The sequence below is a fragment of the Haemorhous mexicanus genome, chromosome 2 (genome assembly GCF_027477595.1).
Source record: "Haemorhous mexicanus isolate bHaeMex1 chromosome 2, bHaeMex1.pri, whole genome shotgun sequence".
Classification (NCBI taxonomy): domain Eukaryota; kingdom Metazoa; phylum Chordata; class Aves; order Passeriformes; family Fringillidae; genus Haemorhous; species Haemorhous mexicanus.
The window spans coordinates 42004341-42028899 of record NC_082342.1 but is presented as its reverse complement, the minus strand read 5'-3'; the positions used below and the strand labels follow the sequence as shown (position 1 = coordinate 42028899).

General features: G+C 42.5%; 1 protein-coding gene across 1 annotated transcript; it reads left to right on the top strand.

Moving 5' to 3' along the window:
- Positions 1 to 4424: 4424 nt before the first annotated feature.
- Positions 4425 to 22687, top strand: LOC132323396 (transmembrane 4 L6 family member 1-like). Its single transcript, XM_059838563.1, has 6 exons — positions 4425 to 4562; positions 9400 to 9579; positions 12970 to 13035; positions 18450 to 18595; positions 19373 to 19559; positions 20050 to 22687. The coding sequence occupies exons 2-6, from the start codon at positions 9409 to 9411 to the stop codon at positions 20068 to 20070; spliced, it is 591 nt and encodes a 196-aa protein (XP_059694546.1). The 5' UTR covers positions 4425 to 4562; positions 9400 to 9408; the 3' UTR covers positions 20071 to 22687.
- The last annotated feature ends 1872 nt before the right edge of the window (positions 22688 to 24559 follow it).

Sequence of the window (24559 nt, the reverse complement as noted above, 5' to 3'; positions counted from 1 at the left end):
CAGCATATTACCAGTATTTGTTCTTCATTACTGAAGACTTCCTAAGAAACCTGGAGCAGTTCAGGGCAAGAGAGGAAGGCAGAAGGATCACCAATAAGATTTCTCCTGTTTGCTCAGGTAAATAGGGGCATTTTCCAGTCAGAACTACTTTTAGCTCCTAATTCACCCTCTCCCTAAGCACATTCTTGGGCAAACCCCAGTGTCAAAACATATGGATGAGAAATGCCTTTCAGCCAAAACCAGAAAGAAGTGTTGCATGAAACCAGCAAAATGAAAGCACAAACCTCTAATTATTTTAATATTGGATAGTGACAGTGTTGTTCTCTGTTGGGAGTACAAACAACCCTTGGCCACAGGTCATAGTCCATTGCTATTTCAGAAAACATTGGGGTTGGTACAGTGCTGTCCCTGGGCAAACCACTCAGATAATTAAATAAAACAAGCTTTGTTGTAAATTAGATGAACATCTGTACACACAAGCAAGCAATGGATAATGCTTTGTTGGATGGGCAGAGCTCACTGGGTGCTGTCTCAGGACCATTCTCCTCACCCCAGAAGGTGCTTTTGCAGAGAGTTGGCTGTGCCACCCTGGGGTCACAGAGTAACTGATAATGACAGGTCTTATTCCCAAAGCACAATCTCTTGGTAGTGGTGCAAGTGCCTCCAGAGGCAATGACGAGAGTGCTGCCATTGCAGGGGGAAAAATGTGTTTAGCAGGATGTCATCTCAGGGAGCAGGGAGAATCTAAGTATGTAGGAAAGGGGATTTCGCATAAAAAGAGAGACAAGAGAAAAGAAACAAGCAGGGGGGAAATGAAAAATAGGCAAAATGGAAGAGAAGGAAAGATTCATCCATGTGACTGTTGCTGCTGGGAAGTGCATGTCCAGCATATGCAGTGTGTTGGGACCACCAGTGCATGATGGTGCAATGCAGCAAATACACTCCCCAAGAGTACAGAGAGCCTATTTCAAAATTTGTCCAGAATAACTTCCATTCCCCCTCTTCAAACTCGTAGGTATCCTTAATATAAAAAGCTTAACTTGCACCACTCAGCCATTAAAAGAAGTTGTTTTCTGGCTGTCTCTGCTCTAAGTCATGACCCTTTTTTAACTGAGCTGTTTCTCAGCTTCCTCAATACTCTTGCTGTGCAATCAGCTCTTCGTGGCCTGGGTCATGCAGGTCTTGGATACTTCAGATAAAGGAAAACCTGAACAATGCTGAAAGTGCCATTTCCATCTTCCTTTTTCTACCTTAACAGAGCATCTGCATGCTCCTGGATACAGGCAGGCAGGTTCAGCTGGGGGGCACCTGCTGCAAGAGAAGCAGGGGCAGCTGGCTCTCCAGGCCAGGTTACCTCAGTGCCCAAGCACATGGACCTTCCCAGAGCCAGCTCATCTCGGAAAAAGCTTCTTAACAGCAGTTAAATTTCCTAACAGCAGTCTGATCTCAGGTCAATCTACCTCCCTTTCACTCAGTTGAAGGGAACATTAACAGTAAAGTGTCACAGGAAACAGCAGCAAGAAATAATTTGGGTCAAAATGGAATAAATTAAATTGAGTGGAGTGCCACTGTGTACTCAGAAAAAAGCTGTGACTTCAGAGCAATCACTCAAGTTTTGTACAAGAATAGATGGGAACAAAGCTCCTTGCTCCTTTTTCCTCAGCATACCAACAGCAAATAGGCCATTTTTCCTTAGTGCCCAGCAGCCACACTCCAAATGGGGCAGATCAATTAATAGAATAAGTGGGCAGTCAGATATGCCCTTCAAAAACCTGCCCATGGCTGTAATTCTCCAGTTTCTCACATTGCACCACTCAGGGAAATTGTGGGGCTGGAACTGTTTTCATTCCTATCATGATGAACAAGATTTTTCACATATTTTCAGTTCCTCTCTAAGTTCCCATGCTACTACGTGTAACTGGAAAATTAATAAAGAATTTATGGCTAAAAGGGTAGAAATAAAAGAAGGATCAGAGCTGCTGCACAGTAAGTCAATATAATCAGGAGGCATTGATCAGTGGAACACAAAATGTTTTCATTGCCTTAAAAGTCAATATTGCAGGGGGAAAAATAGATGTACACAATAGTATACACTCAGCTTAGCTACTAAACACTTCACAGACAACGCTCAGTGTTTCTAAGTGTTTTAGAGCTTACTTGCTTTCATTTATTTTGGGTGAGTCTGTTGCTTTAGAAAAACAGGTAGGAGTCAGGATGCCTGGTGTTAATACAGATTTTTAATTTGTTCTTCTTTTTGGCATTCCTCCTGTGCCTCACAATGAGCAGCACTTAGCACAGAACTCATCAAAGACTGAATGTAGATCCTACTTAATAATGAGCACATTTAAAGAAATTCTTGAACCAGTAAGGGAATAGAGTTCAATATATCTTACTAGTATTTTATTTTTTCTGTAGTGACTAGAAGCACTAGTCTTTTGTTAAGCCCCTGAGCACATAAGTCTTTTTGAAATGTAGATGAAAACACTGAACTTGCTCCAAACAGTTTAAAATCTACACTGTTGATAGGTAAAATTTGGAAAATGCAGAGAAGAAAATGAAAAAGGTCAGTAAAAGAATGTGTAATGCAGGGGACACAGTATAGGAGAGAAACTACAGAGGTGAGGTTTGCACATCATCCTGGAGGAGTATGAGCCAGGCAAAACCAGAGAAAAACAGAATCAAAATGAAGGATGCTGAGCCCAGCTTAGGGTGTTGGGTATGGGAAGATGGGAAAGGTGGTGCCTGAGAAATATTATGGAGTTAAAGTCTATAAAAACTCCAAGCAACGAGGATATGAGATTTAGGGGCAGGGTTCATCTTAAGTATCACTGTGAAGTTCCTTCATTTGCTTCTTAACTCTCTACATAAATTGGCAGGTCCCTCCAGTTGTTCCAGCTGTCAGTGAAAATTGCTGATGGTCTTCAAGTTGTTCTAAAGTTAACTCTTTAACTAGTTTAAATGTCATTAGACCTCATGCCTCCATCCTGTCTGAAGATTGTATGACACTTTGCTCCTTTCCCTTAGGGTTGAAGCACTGCCCCAAACATGGTTAAAGGCTGTTGCTGCTGATGTCAGTTGAAGTTTGGGGCATTGGATTCAGAGAGTTAGTTCAGTTTTCCTCCTTGTTACCATTTGCATTTTAATTAAGGTTCTTTGCCTGAGATCCCTCTGAGATCACTAAAGATTTTCACTGGTTGTGAGTCAGTGATTATTTGATATTACTATTTATATTAAATATGCAACCAGGGATTTAATTCCTGGTGCTTTTGCAGTCACTCTGCCATGCTGGTAGTCCTCATGGATGTGATTCATCTGACAACAGATTCTGACATCCAAATCTGAACAAGAGGTGAGATTCTTTTACCATTAGTGATTTAGTGTAATGCTACAGTAATTCCTAAAATAGATCTTGTGATTCTTTTCCTTAGAAGTGTTTGTTTCTCTCACAAGAAACAAGTCCAGCCTAGGTTGACACCTACGCCCAAAGTCACATGGGTGTAGACGTCAACTCTTCACCACCCTTCACCACCAATCTTTCCCAGTCAGTTTAGAGGATGAAGGTGAGAGGTGGGGATGCAGATGCTTGTCAGAAAGGGGATGTTTTCCTCAAGGAAGGGATCTGGGTATATTCCCAGCACAACTGGGGCCAAATCTGACTTTCCAAGAAACATATGTATTTCTGTGTTTGAAAGTTCAGACATATTTTAACAGTTATTATTATCATCACATTTTCTACAAAAGAAACTCCCTTTCTCCTGAGTCTTCTCCCAGTTCAGTTTCAATGTCTTGTTACTCTTCACTGTGCTTTACATTTCTTGGCCCATCCCTAGTGTCTCTTCAACCTGTATTTTCTCCACTGCCAAAGCAAATTTTCAGTTTCCCTTCTCTATTCCCACTCTCACCTCCTTGGAATAGTGTGGTTTTTTGTTTCCTTGCTCCCTCCCTTGGTCACATCTCTCTTTTCTCCAGAGCCTGTCAGTCCTTCTTTCTCCTTTTTCTCCTGTCTTGCTGTGAGTCTTCTTCCCTCCCCATCCCTATTCTCCTCACCTAACTCTCCCAGGAGCATGCATTGGAGCACAGCCAGTACTGAATTTTAACAGCCACAGCCTGGTGTGCAGAAGATGATGCCACACCAATGGCCAGACTTTGCTATGCCACCGCCTCGTACTCCAACCACATTTTCTGCCAGGTACTCATCGTTCCTCTGCCGTCTCCTGCCTTTCCTCTTCTGCCAAACTCCACACAGCTGAAATGGTTACAGCTGTAAAAAGGTCTCCACTGCTCCAATCCATGTGTCCCGGGGGCTGAGGCATTGACCATTGGAACACTGCCTTAAAATAATCAATAACCGCGGGTGACACGCCAACCTCTCACTGGCCAACCAGGGATAACTTGGGGTATTTCCTCATACTCAGAGAGAAACAGCTATTTGTTTAATAGAGGCCATCACCCAAAAACATCGCTGTGCCTTGCTCGGACGGTCACACTCCAGGAGAGAGGAGCTGGAAAGCCAGAAGCCGGCTTTGGGGAACTCTGGAGGTCATCTTAGCCCTGCTTAGAAGGTAAGCAAAAGTATTTGCATGCTTACAGTAGCATTAAAAAGCAAAACTTTCTAAAACCTCACTAAAAATTAGAAGCTTGCTCTAGCCACCTTGCTTAACGAAGCTGTAGAATGTGCTTTTGTTTGGTGAATTAATAAAGTGGTTTAGTGCTTCTGGCAACCCGGAGTGTTTTCCTAAGCTATAATAACACATGCAGATCCTCTGATGTGCACAGGTGGCAAAGCGGCATTGATTTAGGTGGTAGAGGCTCTCACTAGGTCTGGTGATTGTTGTTTAGGTAAGTTCTCCCTGCAGTTTGAAGTGGTATTGAGATAGGTCAGAGAGAAAGGGCTGGAACCCCCAGCTCTTCCCACCAAACCAGCGTCATGTTGCTTTGTGCCATACAAGAACCAGGCCCTCTGGTGATGTACAAAAGATGCAGAAGAGAATTTATAACTCAACTACAAGGCTTAGTTTTTTGTAGAAGGAGGCTAGGCTGTGCCTCTGCTTGTTTGCTTCTTTCTGGGGAGGGGAGGTAGGTGAGGTTGGGCAAACAAATGGAAAGGCTAAAGCTGGAATGAAACGGGAAAGCAGGCAGACAAGAGTTACTGTAACAAAATAACCTAGACACTGTTATTTGAAAGACAGGTGAAATATCCAGTATTCTTTCAATTTTCCTCGATTCCCTTTCCCCACTTCATCTTTCACTTGCACATTGTTTGTCTGTTTAGATTTTTATCTCTTTGAGCTAGGACTTTCTCCAGAGGCTTGCAAAATGCTTTGCCAAATGTTGAGCACTGTGTAAATAACGGGTAATGACCATAAACACAGAAGTATCTCTGTTAAAAATGATCCCATCTGGAATAGTTTAATGCCAGTTAGCTTATTTTAAAGACAGAGTATAAAGCTCAACATGACTGCAAAATGCTCAGAAGAAAATGCATACAAGCACAGTGCTCTTGTTGAACTCATAGCAGCAGAGAACAATCCAAATTTTTTGCTATAGAAATGCAAACTCAGAAGAAGTCTCTGTTAGCCACAGCTGCTTCACAGCAATATATGGCACCCCATAAATTCTTTCTGTTTTCCCTCTGAATAGGGAATAGTTGAATAGGTCAGGGGACATCTCACCTGATATCCTACCTTATTTCTTTACTGTCTTCATTCTGTCGCCAAAGTCTCTTTTAGCCTGTCTCTGCCTTTCTCAAATGGCTTCAAGATACCTTTCACCTGGTACTTTTTCTTGCTTGGGAAACCAGCCTTGATTGATTTCTGTGTTCCCAGCCTGCTTAATGCCTTCTCCACACCAGTCTTTGTCATAAAACTTTCTGGATTAGCCAATGCACATGAGTAAATTGAGGGACAATTCATTGCTGTCTGCCTCAGTTATTACAAAAACTATTTGCGAATAACAAGCAAAGGCACCTGCGTGTGCACAAAATGGTGTGTGCCCATGTCCTTACCCTTCTCTTGCATTTGGTAACTGACTCACAGGAGAGCAAAGCCCTTTTTGTCATAAACTGACAGTTCTCTCTGAGGACAGAAATCCACTGCTTGATATTTTGTAATTTCATGCACATTTTATATTTTTATGCATTTGAAAGCCTTGAGGTGGAATGATGTTATGATAAAACATCACAAAGAAGTTGTGATCAGTTTGTGCCATAAAGTTGAAAGTGGTATGCAAGTTCAATAATCTCTGACCCAATAGTCTGAAATTTCCAAACTGACATGGAGGCATATCTGTGGAACCATTTTTGTAGGGATCAGGTTTTTCTTTCTGGCTGTAGACCATGTCATGGGTGCAGTGTGAGCTGAGGTTGTAGACTTTGGTGAAGAGGGGTCTAATAACAGCCTATGAAAAACTGGGGTTTGACAGAGCTTATGGAGCAGTGTGAGAGGATATAATGAGGACCAACAGCCCTGTTTACAGCTTTGGAGATTCAGACTGGACACGAGAAAAGACTTTTTCATCAAGAGATTGGGTCAACCCTGCAACAAGTCACCCAGAGAGGCAGTGGTGGCTCCATCCTTGGGGGTTTTTAAAGCTCAGCTACACAAAGCTGTGGCTGACACAGTGACCTAGTGTTGGTGGCAGTCCTGCTTTCAGCAGGAGGTCAGACTGGACACCTGCAGAGATCTCTCTCAACCAGTGCTTCATTTATGTTCATTCTTTGATTTAAAAAAAGAACCTGGATGCTATGAACTACTAAGCCACTGTATGTTATGACAGATCTCTGAAAATGAGATGGGATGGTTTTTTGACCTATCCTTAGCAAATAGACATAGAATTAGACAAGATTGCAGCTTTTCAGATATTTTAGGGTGGGTGCCAAGCAGGCCCATAATCCACAGTCTTATCAACCCTTACGTGCAGAATAATCACGTCACAGTAAACAGTAATAAATATGTCTCAAATTCTTGTTGAGGGTGTATTTTTGACTGAAACAGAGGAAATGCAGCTGGTAGGCACCCTGGGGAGGCTTCCCTGCTTGTCTCAGTGCCAAGGCAGGTTTGAACATTCACATGGTATCCTTGCTAGCCATTTCCTGTTCTTTTATACCTTCAGTGCAAGAGATTTCAAATCAGCTTCCCAAGACAGTGGTCCCAGAAAACCCAAGGCATCTGTAATGGGTTTAGTGCTGGCTAAACGTTAGTGCACCCACTAGAAATTATTTACGTATTTCTTGTTGTGAGATATGGATTAGGAGGAGGAGGCTCAGAACTTTAAAGGGTATAAAGAGAACTTTATTAACAGTATTAAAAGAAAAATTATAAGCAAATCAGAATAGCTCTCCAGAACACTTATCTTCCCCCCACACCCTCTTTTCTTTCCCCCTGACAACATGAAGAGACAAAACCTGGAACTTTTAGTCAGTTTACCACTTCTAAAATAATCTTTAGTTTACTTGGGGAGAGGAGTCTCTCTTGCCATGCTATGGAGACTTTTTTATGAGAAAGTTTTCTCGTGGCTTTAATGTCATAGCAAATCAGCTGCCTGGGAAAGGAAAATTTTTTGCAGTGTGAAGGTATTTCTTATGCTTTGAAGCTTTCTCAAAGCTGCTTCTACAGGCTACGTCAACTCATGGGGTACTATTTTAAGGATAAGCTTTTATGCTTTTTTAGCATAAAAACAAAAGTTCTTTTTTTATCTCTGGGAACAGAGGTTTTTCTTCTTCTATCCCTGGGGCAAAGTTTCTCATCTCTCTTATCTTTTTAAGCTTTTTATAGGATTATAGCTTTTTAGCATTTATATGCTTTCACATGAGTGAGTTTTTTCATGTGCTGCGGGTGAATGCTGCATTTCTTTATGCACTTTATGAATTATAGGGAAAAAATGAAGTTTGATATATCAAAAAATTTGTCTCCACTACAACCTCACAAAAAAATTTCAGCCTAAGACTAAGGCATCTCCTTAATTCTCCCATATAGAATTTGACATATTTACTAATTCAGCATTCTATGTTGTTTTCTCTACGTGCCTTCACTCTTTTTTTTTCCTGATTTGGGAGAGAATTAGTGTTTGTAGGTTTGTTCGTTCTTAAGCTTTATCAATTGAAACAGTTTTTATAGTCTTGCAGCACTGAAAGGTTGATCTCGTCTAGGCTCTGCAATTGAGGAATGGCTGTGTCTTTAGCTGCTGGTTTCGTGGTCCCTGCTGGCACCATGAGAGCCACATTGGCTGCCGGCACCACCCCTGAGCTTTTTCCTCATGCAAGGCACCAGGAAAAAGAAACAAAACTGTTGCTGCTGCTTTTGTCTTTCTGTTTGCAGCATGGCTGGCTAAAAGCGGCTAAGCAAATCAAGTCTATTGTGAGTCATGCTGAGATAGCTGCAGCCACATGGTCTCAGCCACACGGCTGCTCCTGGACTGGGCCGGCAGCGGCTACTTTTGGCCCTGGCCACTTCTGGCGTTGGGGCTGTCTTTTGGCCCTGGCCACTTCTGGCCTTGGGGCCGTCTTTTGGCCCTGGCCACTTCTGGCCTTGGGGCTGTCTCCAGCGCTGGCTGCGGGGCCACTCCCGGCGCTGGTCTCAGAGTACAGCAAAGTTTATGTGCGAGCCATGCTGAGATAGCCCTGGCCCATGGCGCTGTCTTGGTCACGCCAACTCTGGCCAAGCAGTCCTGGCTGCACGGGACAGTCCCAGTGGCATGGCCTGGAGGCAGTGGAAATCTGAACCAAGCAGTGCACTGACCTGGCCTCATGGGCCACATGAGCCTGGCCTGGGCAGGCCCGGCCTAGCCGCAAGGGGCCGGCCTGGGCCCGGCTGGCTACCTCTTCAGAGGCTGGAAGCCAAAAGAGCTTCCCCACACTAGCCCGTCCTTAAATGTGTTTTCATAGAGGTGTATCCAGCTCTTCTAAGTGGTTTAACTGGGTGTCAATCTCCAAAAGTAGCCCTCTGATTGGTAAAGGGGATGTCAATCTTCCCCCCCACAACTGAAAACCAAGCTTGGTTAAACCAGGACAGCATCCGCCTCCCATTCCACTCAAGGCCTTAGCCCTGACTGCCAGCCAGGGTATCTGTTTGTGGAGTCATGGTTTTGTTACTGATATTCCCAATGGACAGACAATTGTCTATTAACAACTAAAATGAAACTCTCTGGTAATTTCCTACCTACACAGGTTTAGTCCTACAATTTCAAATAAATTCAGTTAAACATCCCAGCTGTGAATAATTCAATTTTAAATAAATTCTCTGAAGGGAACAGGGTCTGTAGAACAGGATTATCTGTGTATGTTTTACCTGAAACATTTCTTTGTAAAAAATGTATTCTTCTTTCATTAAAGTATAAAACTGCTGAAATCTGGTGCTCCCTGCACTGCAGTAACCCAAACCTCCCTGTATCTTTCCTGAGCAGAGAGCTGCCATGTGCACGGGGAAGTGTTCAAAGTGCATTGGGATCACCCTCTTCCCACTGGCAGTATGTGCCATTGTCTCCAACATTCTTCTGTACTTCCCCAATGGACAAGTACTGCAGCTCAGCGAGATAACTGATTTGGTGTGGTTTTTCCACGGCATTCTGGGAGCTGGGATACTGGTAAGAGATTAATATTTATTGGGAGTTGCGTTCAGCTTTGTTTTAAATTTGGGGCCAAGAAAATCTCAGTTAAAAAAAAAGGTCGTGAAAATATGTTTTGCATAACCATGTGAACAGCTTAAATGAGAAGTTGGGTATGTAACTGAGAAAATGCATTTACGACAAAAAAAGTGCCTAGTCAAAGAAATACAAAACATTCCTGAAATAAATATCAGGACTCCAAGCTAGGAAGAAGCAGTAGGCCTGACTGCTCACTGTGGAGAAGAGTTACACGAGTGTTCATCCTCCAAGAGTGAAAGCAAAGCTGAGGTCAGCTGGAGGTGGTGAGTTTTCACTATTGTCTGCACCCTCAATTCACAAAAACATTAAGGGAAAATCAGAAACGTGTTTCAGCAGGTGTTAGTTCGAGACCCAGCTAACACTTTACAAATGTGGAGTTGCAAATGGGTTCATAAGCTGAATGCCTCCTGTTCCCACACTCCCACCCACCATCTTTTGGGTTGGATCTGGTTTGAATGTGCTCTTCTATAACTAGTTCTCCATTCCATGCCTCAGGAAAGATCACTCTTATGTGAATATCCATGTCTAGAAGGGAACATGTTGGGCAATACTTATCTTTCCAGTTCATCAGAAAGCCTGCTCCCCTTGTGCTCTTTCAATTATCTACCCAAGTGCAGTTAAAAAGCTGAGCAAGTAACATGCATATGACCAGTACTGGGCAGATGGCAAACTGGCACAGAGCTGGGCAAAAAATAAATGAATCTTTAAGAATAATTAACTTAAAAAAAGGTAAATCTCATTCACAGTCAGCCTATAATGCAGCTGCTGCTTAAGTCTATGGAAAGCCTGCGGTGGATCTGGTTCGTACTCATATTTCCCAAAGCAGAAACATGGCATAAGGTCATTCAATGAACTGTTCTCCACCAGCAGCTTGTCTGCTTCTTCTTGTGGCTACCACTTGAGTTTATTACTCATGCTGAGCTTGAACATAAGCATGAGTTTGTAGAAGGAAGCAGTGCAACTACATGAGAGACCTTGTGGAAAATTCGTATCACTGCAAGCCCAGGAGTCATTGGCGTTCAATGAAAGGAAAGGAAAGATGTTAGAGGTGAGAGCGTCATTGGCTCATTGAGAACGTGCCTTCTTTTAAGGCTTCCACACAGACTTGCCTGTGGCCAGCACCACATACATCAAAAATGAGAACAACTAGTCAGAGGAGAGGAAAAATTTGCATTGACCTTCAAAACACAGCATTAGGAGTAATTATTGATGCACAAACAATGCTGTTGAGTGTACATGTTTTCCAGAAAACAGCATGAGAAATGCCCACAGGTAAGGGGAAAGAAAGCATTGTCATCAGCTCCATCTTCCGGGTGCTGGAAGCATGGGAAAATGAAGATTGGCTTTTCAGTGTCCTAAGGAGTTAAACCAAGGGACAGGATGTTCCACGACTGGAGACTGGTCCATATCCTGACACTCCAGTGAGGAAAGATGAAGCTGCAATATGTTCTCCCATGCACCTGGATTCCTCCCAAAGGAAACTGAGGCAAGCCATGCCAACAGGTTGCCCGTTCTTGGAGAATCACCCCACAACAGTGAGCCAGCAAACCTCCCTCCGCTCGGGAATTTCATCTGTAGACTGACACATAGACCATCAGCGCACCCTTTGGCTGAGCAGCCAGCTCCACCCTTTCCTCCTCTGCTGAATTTCTAATGGAAATTATATGACATGAAAACCTCTCAATTTCCTTATTTCAAATATTTAGGATGTAAAGAGAGTAAGACTGGCTCTATGTGTCACAGTAACGCCTTTCCTCATAGAAGGCCTGTGAGCAACAGAAGGAAATGCCTGACTGAGCCATGGCTCACACACAGCTCTTGTTTTACTGACAACAGCCAAGCCCAGCAAATTCTCATGCCTGTGTCAAAAGGCAGGTGTTTATAATCAGGCACTGCATAAAAAGAAAGCTGCCAAGCAAACCCTTCATCCTGAGCCAGGCTAATAGAGGACACAAAAGTGTTTGCCACTTAGATGGGAAACCTCGAAAGAAAAATTACAGCCCTGGAGGAAAAGGAATGTTGGTTTGATGGGCAGAGGTATTAACTCTCCTTCTGAGTGCCTGACAGTAGAACACTGGGGCTGAGGCTGCCTTGGGGACCATTTGTGATTATTTAAGAGCTGACTTCTTTGCAGGAAGAGGAACACATTTTAACCTCAATGCTCTATTCTGCAGGCTTCCAGATGTGGTCCAGCCAACACTGTAGGTGCTGTAGGTTGCCTCTAGGGTGTGCATAAAAGGCAACAGAGAATAAATACTTTGAAAAATATTTAGGAGCCTACAAATCTAAGCAAGTTTCATAACAATGTCCTACACTGCTCAACAGAGATATTCACACTACACATAAATTCCGTAGGCTTTGTTCATCATGGACATTCTGCTCTTCCTGCCCTACATGAGAAAAAAATCTTGCCAGCATCTAGTCATGCCATTTTTGCAGTTTTTACCTTTTATGTTTTTTTGATTGGTTGGTTGATTGATTGATTGAATGATTGATTTGGGTTCTCCTTCTTTCATTTAACTTTATGATAACCATTTCCTAATTTTTTAATACTCCTTTACTTGTGCTGCTCTTTGACATGCTTTAACCAGCACTGGTGTGTAGAGACAAGGCAGTGGGAGTGTGCTGGCTGCACAGCCAGACCCACAAAAGCTTTTCTTGCCCTCTGGCTGCCAAACTAAAGGCAACTTTTCCTAACTCCAGAGTCTGTAAGGCAGCATTATATCCCGAGTCATAGATGGTTACTGGCTGCATTGTATTGATCCAGCTCTGCCTGATAATTACCATGGAGAAAGCTGATGTGAACTGGAAGTTCCCCACTGACTGAAGTCCATCTTGTAGGTTTTCCAGAAATTTAGCACAAACCACCCCCCCCCAAACCAAAGTCAGATCTGTTTCAGGAAGATCAAGGCTGATTTCCTAATTATAATCCAGAGCAGAATGCTCAGGAGGTTTACACTAACATAATTCTTAGTCCAACTGTGTATCTTTTCTGGGCAGAATTTAAATTTTCTCAAAACTGACACATTTTTTCCAAAGAAAAAACCCCAGCAATACCGTGCTGAACCTTTTTATACCCTGAAAAAAAGCAGTACAGCTTCAGCAATCAGATTTGATGTACCAGCAATTTACTGGACAGCTCTAGGTGTAATGCCACGCTTATTTCTGAGTAACTTTTCAGCAGCACCAACATCCAAGCAGGTGTAACTCCCAGAGAAGAGACAGAAGGTGACTTATATTTGAGGAACATGATGCCCAAGCTCTTAGAATTTAAAAACCACCCCAGCAGAAGTGCTGCACACCAATTCAAAGCCTGTGCTTTTCTTTCAGGTTATTTTGCCAGCATTCATGATGCTGGGAGCAGGTGGAGCAGGATGTTGCGCCAACAGATGTGGGGTAAGTGGATATTCCTGTGTTGAAATGGCAAGACAGAGTTTGTGCAATAGCTCTTGAAATGGCTGCTCAGCAGGTGGAAATGAGCAGTGACAAACCATCACACCACTGTCAGCAGCCATGTCAGGGAAACAGAGAAGAGGAGCTTGATCTGCAGCGTCCATGGGCTGGGGCTGAGAGCTCAGTTAGCCAACAAGAACGTTATGATGGTGCAGCTGCCGATAGGAGGGAAATCAGCCAGGACTGGTGCTGGAGCCCTCAGGCACAATGCTGAGGGCAAAGGGGACTACATCTCATGAAGTAAAACATGGCTCCAGCTTCCCCTGCTCAAGGCAATCATAAAGACTGAGACAGTTGCCTGTTCCTCCTGCTTCCACAGAGTCCTGTTTCCTCTATACCCTTCCATGGCAATCTGCTTTTCCACAGGTTCATCCCTGCTTTTCTCTGTAGGGATACACACATCCCCTATTTGCAGATCCATACCCAAAGTGTGAGATGCTGCATCTGGAAGCACTGCTGGAGCTGCATCTGGAGCCAGCACTGCTTCCTGCAGTTCTGACCAGTAGCTCACATGTGCCCAAATATTATGCATGTGAAATGTGAAAATGCAATTTAGGCTCTCTGACAGCTACAGAAAAGCCAGAGAGATATTTTACTTGATAATTAAGAATATTATAAAGTAACATGTTATAAAGGCATCTCCATTCATCCTCAAGCCATGGGCACAGACTTCTGTGTGGCTATCATTATTGGCAAGAATAAACTGATTTAGAATTTTTTCTGAGTCTGCATCCTTCCCAGAAGCAGCCCGGAATGAGAGATTCCATGCAATAAAGCACATCTCTGATGTACTCTTCAATTAGTATTTAGTCTGGTCCATGAGAAAACCTTTGCCTCTTTAAAACATTTTACTTAATTTATGGTTCATAATACTAAAATAGCATTCTTTATTAGGATGTCACACATTAGCAGGCATGTCCCAAGGGACGTGCCATTACACTGATTTTACCAAATGTCCCATGCATGGACAGGATGCTGACAATGGCCAAGCAGGCCAGTTGCAGAGCTGGGGTGTGATCCTAGGCACCCTGCAAACAGTGCCTGAGCTAGCTGCTTTGCTTGACTTTGTGTGATGTAGAAAGCAGTGATGAAAACCAGCCACTGCAGCGGCTCGCTGAATCTGTTAAGTCACAAGGGGAAATCCAGCTGAACTGGGCTGAGTTCACACAACATCTCAGGTGTCTCTTCTCCATCCTTCATCCCAGCCCTAAATATTACAGAGCCAAGAGTCAAACTTCCCCGGGCTGGCTGGGTTCACTTTCCAGCCCAACAACACAGGTGGTAGCACAGTGTCATCCAGCAGCCCACATCCACAAACCCACCACAATCCTCCATTCTCCGCCTCCTCTTTCACTGAGCCATTCCTAGCAGCAGTACATCAATGCCAGATACCCTGTCTGCACCTTCCCATCACTGATTGGTTACCAACAAGCTGTTCTCCTCTTCTTTATTTGCTGTTATGGAGGGATAAAATAGATGTTAGGAAAATGATTTGATTATGCACTGGGATATTTTGTAGTATCAGGAGAATCACAGAATCATTAAGGTTGGAAAAAAACTCCAAGTTCACCAAGTCCAACCTTCAAATGAATACCACCATGCCCACTAAACCATATCACAAAGTGGCTGATGGCCAAGTGATGAAGCTACCTGAACCAAATTGGAAAACAGACTCGGTGAGGACAGTCTATCTGTGAAAATGCTGTCTTTTTGAACACACACCCCTCTGGAGTCATACACCTCTGTGAGGTGGAAATGGTGAAGCTCTGCCCCCTGTGTTTTAAACAGACTGTGGCTCAAAGTAGGGATGAGATGGGGACATGAGTGAAGAGTGAATGTCTGTGAACAACACTAAAAACAAGTTTACCTTGCACAGCTCCTGGGGAAGAGTGATTTCCAAACATTCAAAAAGAGGTCAGTGTTGCAGGGAGATCTGAAGGCTGATGGTCTGCTTCCTCAAGGGACGAAACTACAGGCAAAGTGTGCTTTGTGGAGAGTGGAAGGAAGTGCACAGGCATCCAGAGCAGGGGGGCTCAGATGTCCTGACTATAAGGGCTGTATATGGAAGGCAGGGTAGGTATGGTGTGAGGCCCTGGAGAGCAGAGGACTCCTGGGATTGGTTCAAACATCCACAATATCAGCAACCTCCCAAAGTGCCAGAGCTCCTTGGGAGGTAAGTCTGGATGGACCTGCTAAGGGTTCCCCACCTACTGGCAGAGAAATAGCCCTCATGGAACTACTCAGGAGCCTCTGTAATCCAAAGGCAAGTTTGGGCACCTTTCTGCTTTGGAGATCTTAGGTATAAAATGATAAATTACACTTGAATACTCCAAATTGCAGAATTTCTTATCATAGTAAAAAAGGAAAAAAAGGTTAAAGAATTATTACTGATCAGAATTATTGTTCAATCAAAACATAACATTTTGCTCAGGGCAGGGACTCTGTTCTATTTTATTTTGCACAATTCCTGGTTTAATAGTTTCAGACTTCATCAAAGCCTTTACACACTGCCAAAGTATCTTCAACAGTAATAAAAATAGTATGTTTCTCATACTTTTTATTCACTTTAGTGAGTTTTCCAGTTCACAGTGATTACATGCTACATTAAGTTTCTTCATTAATCAACTTTAAATTATTACTTACAAACATACATCAATAGCTTCTTGTCCTTGCATTATGGAGTAATGAATTTGGAAAGTAATAGATTTAGAAAGCTTGCAGCTTAGCACGTACACATCTGAAATTATCCACTGCACTGACGTGATGAGGAAAAAGACCCACCCAAAACACAGCTTCTCTCATTGCATCAGCAAACATATACTCCAGTACTTCTAAGGCCTCCTTTAGAGTCACTAGTAGAACAAGAACAGCCATTGCAGCTTTCCAGACAAACTTAAGCAAAGATATCCAGATAACCAGACAGAATAACAACTCCATCAAAAACAAACAAACAAAACCTAACAAACAAATAAACAAAAAACAACAACAAAAAAAAAAAAAAAACCCACCCAAAACACAAAAAAGCCAAAAAACACTTCCAGACAAAGAAACAGAGAAGAAAGAAATGTGTATGGAGCAAGAACCAGGGTATTAATGAGCAGCACAAGCTGGAACAGGAGGAACTTGGTAACTTCACCAAAGTAGCTGATACAAACATTCAAAGAATGAATTCTATGAGTTTTCATCAGCTCACCAGGGACAATTCAATTAAAGGATTGAATAAAGCAGGGAAAATCGGCAAAAATGGTCAGCAAAACATTTTCAGGAGTACAGAACAGGCCAACATCATGGGAAACAAATTTCAACACCCTCAAGCGTCCCAGCTTAGGCGTCCTGTTGCAATTAAGGACACAAATGAGGAAATGAAATATTTCAATGAGAAGTACAACTAGGGAAAATGCTGAAAGTTTGAGATGATTAAATGGTTAATAAAATTCTTGGATTTTCACAGATTATGAGGCAAGCCTCCGGAAAAGTCTCCAGATCAGTAGATAAAATGGGGAAATGCCCCTGCATGTCTAGAAAATGCTGAGGAGAGCCAATCTAACAGCTGTAGCAACTTCAGACTCCTCTTTCGGTGACAAGTAAAGTCTCTGTCTAGATGATCTTGTACACAGTGAGGGAAATAGCTGGGATGAGACTAATCCTACAGTCAACAGATTCCAAATGAGACAGTCATGTGACAGAAGACAGCCATCACAGATAGCACTGACAAGTACTACTAGTAGTAACTGCTATCATGAAACATAGTAGTACCAAAAGACCATTTGACTTTTTCTTCATAATTATCTTTGGGATGCCCTAAAATGAATTGTTAACATAATTAGGATCCTTCAACCAAGAAGCAGAATGCAGAGTCAAAGTAAATGTGAAAACAAGCTGGGAAAAATGATTCAGAATAAGTTGGAGTTTCAAAGAGAGTATCAGTCACTCACCTTCACCACAAGGCATGGTTGGTGATCTTATTGTGAGAGACAGTGCATCAGCTACAACCCAGACACTGTTTTGGTCCAGGGGAATAGACTACATTAGCTACATTTTGCTGACAATGGAGCTCTGCTAAGAGACAATTCAGCTCCCATGCAGATAAAGACTAAGGAAAGAGTATCCAGCTTTGAGTTGTTACTCAGTTATGATTAAATAAATCCCATGAGAAATCCCAGCAACTTTTAACTCAAGGATTGCTTCAGAGGCAAAACAATACACAAATTTAGCCAGTTCACACACCAGCATCATGCAAAATTCTACAGAAAGCATTTGGCTGGGAAGCTGGAAACTCCTTTCACCAGGATGAATGTGTTCAGACAGTGAAGCCTTTTCAAAAAACTCCAACATGGATAGTGGATATTTCCATTTGACTGTGTAGTGCAGTGGTCTGTGGAACAACTGGGACTAGGAGAAGGTTTCTACCTGTCTTGTGGGCTGTTGGATTTCACCTGGTATTTGCTGGCAATGGGGAATTATGAGACTTGAGATACGTGGCTTCAAACCTGAGTCATGGACGAGAGTATTTTGTATGATCTTCCTTGGTCATGCCTTTGTCCTGACTTTAAGGCAGGCCTGCTGCCTTCTCCCTGCACCAGGTCTTCCCCTGGCTCTCTGGCAGAGTTGTGAACAAGCACAAACAGTGATTTTTAACAAGACAATTGAGAAGCCTGTCCTAGATGCCCCACCAGTAGCACCCTCCTGGGATTTTTTGCTTCTATAGACAAACAGCAACTGGATACATCCCATTCATTACTAGAAAATGACCCAGAATGGAGTAAAGGTAACATTTCTGTGGGAGTGGCTGATGTAAAACATGAATGCATTACATACAATTTGAAGTCACTGCTGGTTTTTTGCCACATCCAGCACAATTAGATTTCTCAACATAAGAAGTGGTAATCACGGGTCACGGTGTTGCAAAATGAAGGAAAGCAGCAAAAAGAAAGGCTTTTTTGCATTCCATCAATTAGCAAAAACAATTAACCTATCTTTTTTTGCTTTCATACCTGGTTCAGTAGTTGCTTGCCTTTTTCTGTTGGTGCAAGGGCCAAGAAAGGTAAAGAGTTGGAAATGCCAAGGCACATGATACAGAACAGATCAATCCAGGACTCTACTGGCTTTTGAAAGAAAACTCACCAGATTTTTCATAATTGATAGTTTAAGCATAAAACTCAATAAGTTCTTTAACATCTAGGACAGCTACAATAGTCAGGAAAAATCAGCTATTTTTTACTCCCACAAATTTAGCAGCAGTAGTATTTTCAGCATAAAGTAAGAGACAAGAAAGAGAATTCTTTCTCATTCACTGTGAATTCTCCATGCTACTCACACCTCTGTGCACACTATGTTGAAGGTCTTTTCCCTTTCAGATGCTGCTGTCAGTGATCCTGTCTGTGATGGGATTTGCAGGAGGAGCATATTGTGTGGTCATCTCTTTGTTGGGGCTGATTGGGGGTCCTCTGTGTGACACAGGTGATGGAGAATACCTCTACCCTTTCAGGAATGACACTCTGGAGTAAGTATGGCTTACAAACTCCTCCAATTTTGCTTTCTCTTATCCCTCCCTTGTCTTTTTAAAGTGAACTTGGATTTTTCCAAAATAAACTCATGGTTCACCCTGTGTATACCTAAACTCACATTTCTCTGAGTAGCATGTTCCAGCTGGTCATTTCTTTGACCAAGGAATCATCCTTGGGCAAATTGCCTGGGTTTCATCTGCTGCACTTGCCACAAGCCCCTTGTGCAATTTGCACCACGCTTTCAAAAGTGAGCTGTGACTCCCACTGGAGTCAAAAGGAAATGGTTGCTTACTGTGCCACATTAATCTGTTAAATTATGAGGAATTCAGCCTGCTCCACCTGCTTCTGAAAAGCAAAGCAAAAATCTTCTCTAAATCTATAAAGTCAACCTTGACAACTATGCTCTTCAAATCAGAGCTAGAGATAAGGAATGGACTGGGCTGAGGTACCACAGCAGGAATGGAGAATGTGGAGACACATTTTAAAACCATATGGACCTTTCTCTTTAGTTATTAACATTATTTTGCCATACAACAAAGAGGAGGTTCTTGGGCATGCAACAAAGTACAGATGTGGCTCTCCTCCCTAATTATCGATTGCACATCTGCAGTGAAGGGAATTCTGGGGAGAATCACCAGCTTTGACCAATTATAGCACCATTTGAGACTCCCTTTGTGCAGTCAAGTTCAGAAAATAAAATGCCAGAAAACAGAGAAAGCATTCTCAAGTTTTTTTCTTTCTAATATCCTGTCAATTATTTTCCTCTGTCACAGAGACAATTATTTGTTTAACCAGACAACATGGAGTATTTGCAAACAACCTGAAAACATCATCCTTTGGAATATTGTCCTTTTCTCTATTCTCCTGGTCATTGGTGTGATTGAAGCTATTCTTTGTTTCATTCAAGTCATCAATGGACTCACTGGATTCATATGTGGCACATGTATGAGGAGAAGAAAGGTTGGTATGCAGTAAAAGGGTCCTTTATGTTCTTTCCACTTTTATTTTTCAGGCTCTGGTGATGGTACATGAGCTGAGAGATCTGCACAGTCCCTGGACGAGCTCCTCTGGGCAGTACAGATGCATTTGCACAGTCTCCTTCTGTCTGTCACATCATAGTCAGGGATAACCTGGTCCTCAGATTTTTCTAAACAGCAGTATGACATTGACATACTCATTGCATGGTTCTGTTGCTATTTAAGAAGCCTTTTTGATAAAATGTAGTGACCCTTCCCAGCATAAGTAAGTAAGAGACAAAAAGTAGAGATTTTTAAAATTGGTCAAATGCAGTAATGTTGTTATTTTACAGAATGGAAGAAAACATCTTCCAAATTTCATTTATCACTATTGCTTCCTTTCCTTTTGTTTCTTTTCATTGTACAAGATATTTGCAGTAAGTCAGATATCCCCTGAAATATTTACTAATCATCTTTCATTCATTGTCTTTCAGACAAATATTTCTGGAATGTGAATGACCTACAAGGAATGCCAAGACAAGCCCAAAATGCTGATTCACATACATTAAGGATAGTGCACTGTGCTGTTTTATTTATGGGGGACAACAAAAAAAAAAAGTTCAGGTGTTTCACAGGGCAAAATTATTTTTTTACAATGAAGTCAGGGTGGAAAAGGGCTAGATCATTTCAGTCTGAAACTCCACATTTTCATCTCTCTAAACATACCTGCTAAACCTCAGGTACTGACAAAAACATTAATCTGTCTGGCCCTTACTGCTGTTTAAAGCACAACAGTCCTCAGATAAAAGATCACCACTTGCCCTCTCATGTACGTGGGAAATGGAGCGCTATTGCTAATGTATCAGCTGCATGAAGCAAATGCTCTCTGGCTGATGTAAATAATGTCCTGTGCTCCCCAAATCTGACTATGAGCTCACCTGTCTGTTCCTATTAATTTTCAAATGGGGCAGTCAGAGATTTGAATGAGGATGAGCAGAGAATATATGGAGCAGTGTTTGAGACCCTGCAGAGGAACTGAAGAACATGGTTTTCAGCCTCTTTCTGCCAGCCTGGAGCCAGATCCCCTTGCCAAAGCCCAGGGCACTTCTAAATTGGTTCTTCAGGAACATCTGAGAGTTGTGGCAGCCTTAGAGGAACATTTGGGTCAACACAGGCAATAGCGTTTGCAGCAAGAGTTTAGAAATGTCTGGTTTAACAAAAGAGTGAAGAACCTCACCACCAATTTTGCCTTCATGAAACTGCCTAAGAATTTCACTAACTTCCACACAGGTCTGTAAGGCTGCTCTAGAATAGAGCACATGGATGAAGGAATTAACTCACCAAAGAGAAATGTAGTAATTATGTGCAGCTTAGTAATAAATAGAAGATATAATCTGAAGGCAGCAAATTGCATCAGCTTTAGATTTTAGCCACAGTAATACCAACCAGGAACTGCATAATTCCCCATCATCACTCAAGAGCAAGCCCTTGATCTTGAGCTAATGTCCATGACTGGAAGTTTCAGAAAACTCATCATTTCAGTGACTTCCTCAAAGGTTAATTCTTGGACATGAACTGTCAGCCAAACCATGAAATAATCTTTACCCATCCTGAATGCACGTAGGCAGCTATGAAAACCTGAATATATTTAAAGCACTTGGAGCCTATTTTTCCTGATTTATGTTTTCTCAAAGTTGTTTGTATTTCTGCACTATAGCATCGGAACAAGCTCTTAAAATACACTTACTGCAGACATATGTGGCTGCTTGTGCTGTCCTTTAATGTAACATGCAAAATGCTTCAACTCTCCTTTGTATAAAATGGAGAAGAAAAGGCCAGTTGCCTAGATGAGGAGCATATGCACCTTGGATCACAGTTTCACCCCTAGAAAGAGGAAATTTAACCTGTAAAATTTAAATGCAACTTCTGTAAAGAAGAAAGTTTAAGACTTGTTGAAGTTTGCAGTCCATCCCTAGGTGCACCCAAACCTGCCAGGTGGCTTAAAAAGCTCATGTTCTTTGCCAGCAGTGAAGCATGGACAGCACAACCACATACAGCAGACAGCAAACCAGGAAAAGAGTTAAAGAGGCAGTGGGAAAGAAGGATGTTTGCATGTAGTCAGGTGGAGAGAGGCTCCTTCATCAGCACAGGGGCTCTATGAACTCTTCACAGTCCCTAAATACCTGCCCTTCCTCATCCCTTGGTTTTGATTCCCTTACTCTCAGCTCTGGGATAAAGCCAACCTTGGCTGTGCTAGCACCAGGAGAGGAAGAGATACCCACTGGCACACCTCCGGCACAGAAAAATAAGTGCACTGTGCTGCTGCCATCTGCTTGTTCCAGGCTGTCCTGCCCTGGGGATGTCTGTGTGCTCCTGGGAATACCCTCTGTCCTGCCAACTGTGTGACCACTGATATATGTAAATATTAAATATTGCTATTCTAAACTTATTTTCTGGCTTGATTTTTGTGGTCTGAAGGACTTGTGAGCTCAAACTGCCTCCAATAGGAAGATAAGTGGAATAAGAGAGAAAGCAGAGTTAAATCATCTGACTTGAATCATCATGAAGAAGTCTCTTCTAGGATAGACACGAAGATACACAGGCCATGGGGAGAGACACCCTTCCCCCAGCCCACACTGAAAGAGATGCCTAAGGCAAGAGGGAGGCATTGCCTTTCTGAGCAAGGTTCAGTCATCCACCATGGACAGGAACATCTGGTGCCATTTGAAGTGCAGCAAAGAACCCAGGCACAAATATCCAGAGATCCAAGAGTCTCACCTGGAGCTAACAACATGAAGGTGTGGCTGACCAAAGAAAACAGCTGTCTCTTGCAAATACAAGGATGCTAAAAATTCCTTTAGTGAAAATACATAAAGGTGACTAAAATTAGATTAAATTATTTCAGCTCATGCTTTTTTGGATCTCCCAAGCCACCTTTTACATGAGGCAAAACCTATGCTCTCAGAAGTGACACCAGAGCCTTCTCCAGGAGCCAGCCAGCACATTGCAACAGGAGCAGCTCCTCTTGCCAAGCACTGCAGGGAGACCTGCAAACCCAAGCTCTTCTGGTGGGCAAGGCTTCAAAAGAAAATGTCTGCATAATACTAAATATAATAAAAACTTTGATTTGAACAGGGAGTTGGCTTGATTGAAGATATTATGCTTCAGAATTAGGATTACAACAGATTTTAAATTATTAGTTTGGTGTTTTTTTCAAAATAGAAACAATTTTTTCAGGGAAATCTCATTGCAAAGGAAAAGAGCAATTTTGTCCTTAAAATGTTTTTTGCATTGTATACATGAAGAAGTTAGTAAAACTAAGGAACTTATTCTTCTATATCTAACTTTTCTCTATATTCGTCATCTATCTATCTATCTATCTATCTATCTATCTATCTATCTTTTCTGTATCTATCAACTTTAAATAATTAATAGTCAAAAACTACCCAGGCATAAAGACAAAAGTATTTGTGTAATTTTGATATTAATTCACTGTGCAATCACACTACACAGGCTCTGATTGAAGGATTTAAATATGTTGGATTTGCATCAAATTATCCCTCTCTGTCCTTTGAAACTAATGCAGGAGATCAGCCACTTGCAATTACGACTAACTTGGGACAGGAATAAAACTTTAGACCAAGGATATCATCTGAAAAATGTAAATGTTTGGAGACCAACAGCCTCATGTTTCAGCTGTCAGGATCAAGGACACAATCCAAATACCTGGGCTGGACACCGCAGACTAGTTCATACCCTCTCATTTCAAGAGGAACTGTCAGTTCATTTTGATGCAAATGGCTTAGATGCCTCAGGCCTCGGTACTCCATGTTCTTGATTTTTTTGGCTTGCAGAGCAAAGTAAACCAGTGACAGGTTGATCCTTGCAGACCGCAGAGTGCCATGGCCTCTGCTCTACTGCCCCAGTCCCAGTTCTGTGCCTCTGCTCCCAGGTGAACTCTTCTGTGCAAACAAACTTTAAAAATCCCAAAAGGAATTTAAAAAACCCTGAACCTTTCCAGACTCTCAGAGTGCTTTATTTAGTCTCCTACAGAGCACCAACACTTTGGGCTTGTCCCTTTCCAGAGGAGTGACAGCCACCCTTCAGAAAAGCCCTTCCTTGTAGGACCTCTCTCACCTGGAAGCACCCCTTTTCTCCTGAGCCCATGGGCCACAGAGAGCCATCTAAAGCCCATCAGCAATAATGTAGCACATTTCACCCAGAAAGGAAGAGCAAAGGCATGGTCTTAGGCACAGAGGCCACTGCTTTGTCCATCTTTATTTCTTCAGCTGCAAAGCTGAGTAGCTCACTACAGTGCATAAAGTTACAAAGCTCTGAGTGCTCACTACAGTGCAGATCATTTCTACAATACATAAAAAACTTCACAAGTACACAGCACTCTTCACCTCCTCTGTTCTTATCAACAGCCCATGTCAGAGTCTGTTCCATCAAAGTCAACTAATAAGGTGTAAGAGTTAAGAGTATTGCAGAGTCACGGAATGGTTTGAGTTAGAAGGGACTTTACAATCATCTAGTTCCAACCCTCTGGCATGGGCAGGGACAGCTTCCACCAGACTGGGCTGCTCAGAGCCCTGTCCAACAAAGCCTTGAGCACTTCCAGGGATGAGGCACCCACAACTCTGGGTAACCTGTGCCAGTGCCTCACCACCCTCACAGTAAAGAATTTCTTTGTGAAATCTAAACCAAACCTCTTTCAGTTTAAAGTCCTTACTCCTTGTTCTGTCACTACATGCCCTTGTAAAAAGTTGTTCCTCAGCTTTCCTGTATTCCCTTCAGGTACTGGAAAGGACTTGTATCCCCCAAGCTCAGAACCCTTGGAGATACACCAGAATATCTTGGCTGCTATTCCAGGAGGGCAAGGTGTCTCCAACAGGGACTGTAACCTCTGCTTGGCCAAGTGGACATCTTAGAGGTTTTATAGCATCTCAGGTGACACCAGCCACCTCCATAAGAGCATTCAAATCAAGCTCTGAAACATCTACT